This window comes from Babylonia areolata, chromosome 7 (assembly GCF_041734735.1).
Source record: "Babylonia areolata isolate BAREFJ2019XMU chromosome 7, ASM4173473v1, whole genome shotgun sequence".
In the NCBI taxonomy this organism is placed as follows: domain Eukaryota; kingdom Metazoa; phylum Mollusca; class Gastropoda; order Neogastropoda; family Buccinidae; genus Babylonia; species Babylonia areolata.
Genome location: NC_134882.1, coordinates 35,664,966 through 35,667,868, shown reverse-complemented (window position 1 = coordinate 35,667,868; position 2,903 = coordinate 35,664,966). Strand labels below are relative to the sequence as shown.

The window sequence follows — 2,903 nt, the reverse complement described above, 5'->3', positions numbered from 1 at the left end:
GTAGAGGGTTGTGGCTGTAGTTGTGTGGTGTGGTGTGGTGTGTGGTTTGGTGTGGTGTGGTGTTGGTGTGGTGTGTGGTGTGGTGTGGACAAGGACAACAGTAACACTCTGTCCAGAGATGAGCTCCGGAACGGTCTTCTGCTGGGTAGAGGGTTGTGGTTGTAGTTGTGTGGTTGCAGTGGTGTGTGGTGTTGGTGTGGTGTGGTGTGGTGGTGTTGGTGTGGTGTGGTGTGGTGTGGTGTTGGTGTGGTGTGTTATGGCGGTGTTGGTGTGGTGTGGTACCGTTTGTTGTTATATGGTACTGTCGTTTTCCATCGTGTCGTGTTGTGTCGTATTGTATCGCATCATATTGTATCGTATCGAATAACATTGCGTCGTATAATTATGTAACTTACATCGGAATTATCTGCATTTATTTCATTTTCTGTACAACGTAGAGTCAGCAAGGAGAATGAAACTCGAGTCCGGACACTAAACAAAATTTAGAAAGGTCTATATGTGAAGTTTGAAAAATGGGTTGGGAAGGCCCAAGGCCGGAGGATGTGTATTCCCACCTCCCCCCTCCTACCCCCCGCCCCCACTGGCTATATTTTCTGTCATTTTTTATCAGAATTCGTTTAATCTAGAGAAGTCTATGTGCAAGAGTTTGTGGAGCATTTATTTCCCGTTGACTCTTTTTTTTCTTCTTCTTTTTTTTTTCCAATGTTTTAGATATATATTTTCTTCTTAAAGCTTGGTACATGGCAAGAGAATAACCTTTCAAAGGGGTGAGCACTGACCTGCTTTCTAAACACATACACATTTCGACAGATCACATGAAATCTATATCAACGTGGTTTTTTGTTGTTGTTTTCTTTCGGTTTGATGAACTCAACGAATGAATTATTTCTGGATGATTTGATGATGATGATAATGATTGTGGTGGTGATGTCGATGATGATGATGATGATTGTTATTGCTGTTGTTGTTACCGGTTTGATGTGTTGTTGTTGTTTCTGTTGTTGTTGTTTCTGTTGTTGTTGCTGTTACTCGTAGTAGTAGTTGTAGTAGTAATGGTGGTGGTGGTGGTAGTGGTTATGGTGGTGGTAATATCACCATCATTACCATCGTCATCATCATCATTATCATCAATGTTGATAATTTTGGTGTGGTTGCTCAGTACAACTTCTGTTGCGGAGGATCCACCCACAGAAAGCTGAGCAGCATTTGCAGTAATGTCGTTCTTTTTCTGTCCCACTTTAGAAGATGGAGCTGACTGAAAAAACAAAACAAAAACTCATGAGATGTAGCTGACAGCTGGTTTGAATGTCTGGGACATACCCAGCAGAAGAGGAGCTTCATTTTATCTCGATTCTTTTCCTCCTCCTCCTCCTCCTCCTTCTTCTTCTCTTTTTCTTTTGGTGGAGACTGGGGGTGTAGCTGGGAAGGAGGGCGTGTTTACTTTTGCAGTGACACTGACTTGAAGGGGTTTGTGTTGCTGTTGTTGCAGAACATTGACATCCCCTTGAGTTCTCGATCCATGGACATTTTGATGAATAAACTGGACCTGAATGGGGATGGCCACGTTGACTATGAGTAATACTCTGTTGTGTGTGTGTGTGTGTGTGTGTGTGTGTGTGTGTGTGTGTGTTTCTGTCTCTCTCTCTCTCTGTTTATCTCTCTCTGTTTCTGTCTTTGTCTCTCTCTCTGTCTCTCTCTCCCTTTCTCTGTCTGTCTGTCTGTCTCTGTCTCTCTGTGTCTGTGTCTTTCTGTCTGTCTGTGTGTCTCTCTCTGTCGCTATTTCTCTCTGTCTCTCCCTCTCTCTCTGTCTGTCTGTCTCTCTCTCTCCCCTCTCTCTCTGTCCCTGTCTCTCTGTCTGTCTGTCTCTCTCTGTTTCTTTCTTTCTGTCTCTGTCTGTCTGTCTCTCTCTCTGTCTCTCTCTCCCTCTCTCTCGGTGACTGTTTCACTGCCTTTTTCTGTCTTTCGGTCTCTGCATCTCTGTCTCTGTCTCTGTGGTATATTTGTCTGTCTGTCTGTCTGTCCCTCTTCCTTGCTGCTTCTCCACGTGCGTGCACGTGCATGTGGGTGTGGGGTAGGGTTGGGAGCATTTATGCGTGTAGGAGCGCGTGTGTGTACGCGCGCACGCCTGTATGTCTTTGTGCGTATGTGTACATGTACGTGTTTATATATATATATATATATATATAGAGAGAGAGAGAGAGAGAGAGAGAGAGAGAGAGAGAGGGATGTGTGTGTGTGTGTGTGTGTGTGTGTGTGTGTGTGTGTGTGTGTGTGTGTGTGTAACAATGTGTATTTCTAAGACTGATTGACTGGTGAACTGTTGGATGAATAGTTTTGTGTCTGACAGACTGATTGAAGTGTCGATTGATCAATCGATGTGATGGACTGACTGACGAATAAAAACAACTGACTTGACATCATTGGTTGACCGATTAGTCAAAGTGACTGATACTTTGTTTCCATCATACCCTCCACCCGATTCCTCCCCTCACGCAGGGAGCTGGCCATCGGACTGAAGGAGTACCTCCGGAAGGCGGCCAAGTGGAAGCGACAGGCGGAGAGTCACCCTGACCCCACCATGGCCACAAGGCTGGAGCAAATCCGCGAAGCAATACGCATGCGCATTGAAGCCAGCCGACAACGACGAGGCAGTACGTGACTCGACAGATGCCTCGGGTTATTTTATTTCATTTTATTTCATTCTGTCTTATTTTGTTTTTATTATTGATTGATTGATTTGTTTATTTTATTCATTTATATTTCATTTTATTTGTATGTTTCAGCATCGACGAATTCTGCTGATAATTCTTACTTTCACTTTCAAGAGTTTTTTTTTTTTGCTCTTATGATTCTGACCAATTTCCGTCATATTTCTTTCCATGGACCGACGTGTGTCATTCTGT

The 2,903-nt window shown here is 43.9% G+C and overlaps 1 protein-coding gene across 1 annotated transcript in view; it reads left to right on the top strand.

Moving 5' to 3' along the window:
• LOC143283834 (uncharacterized) overlaps positions 1-2,659 on the top strand; it is a 27,044-nt gene extending 24,385 nt beyond the window's left edge. The window contains exons 12-13 of the mRNA XM_076590209.1: positions 1,490-1,575; positions 2,497-2,659. Coding sequence (XP_076446324.1) covers positions 1,490-1,575; positions 2,497-2,659 — 249 coding nt within the window. The remainder of the gene's footprint in view (positions 1-1,489; positions 1,576-2,496) is intronic.
• The last annotated feature ends 244 nt before the right edge of the window (positions 2,660-2,903 follow it).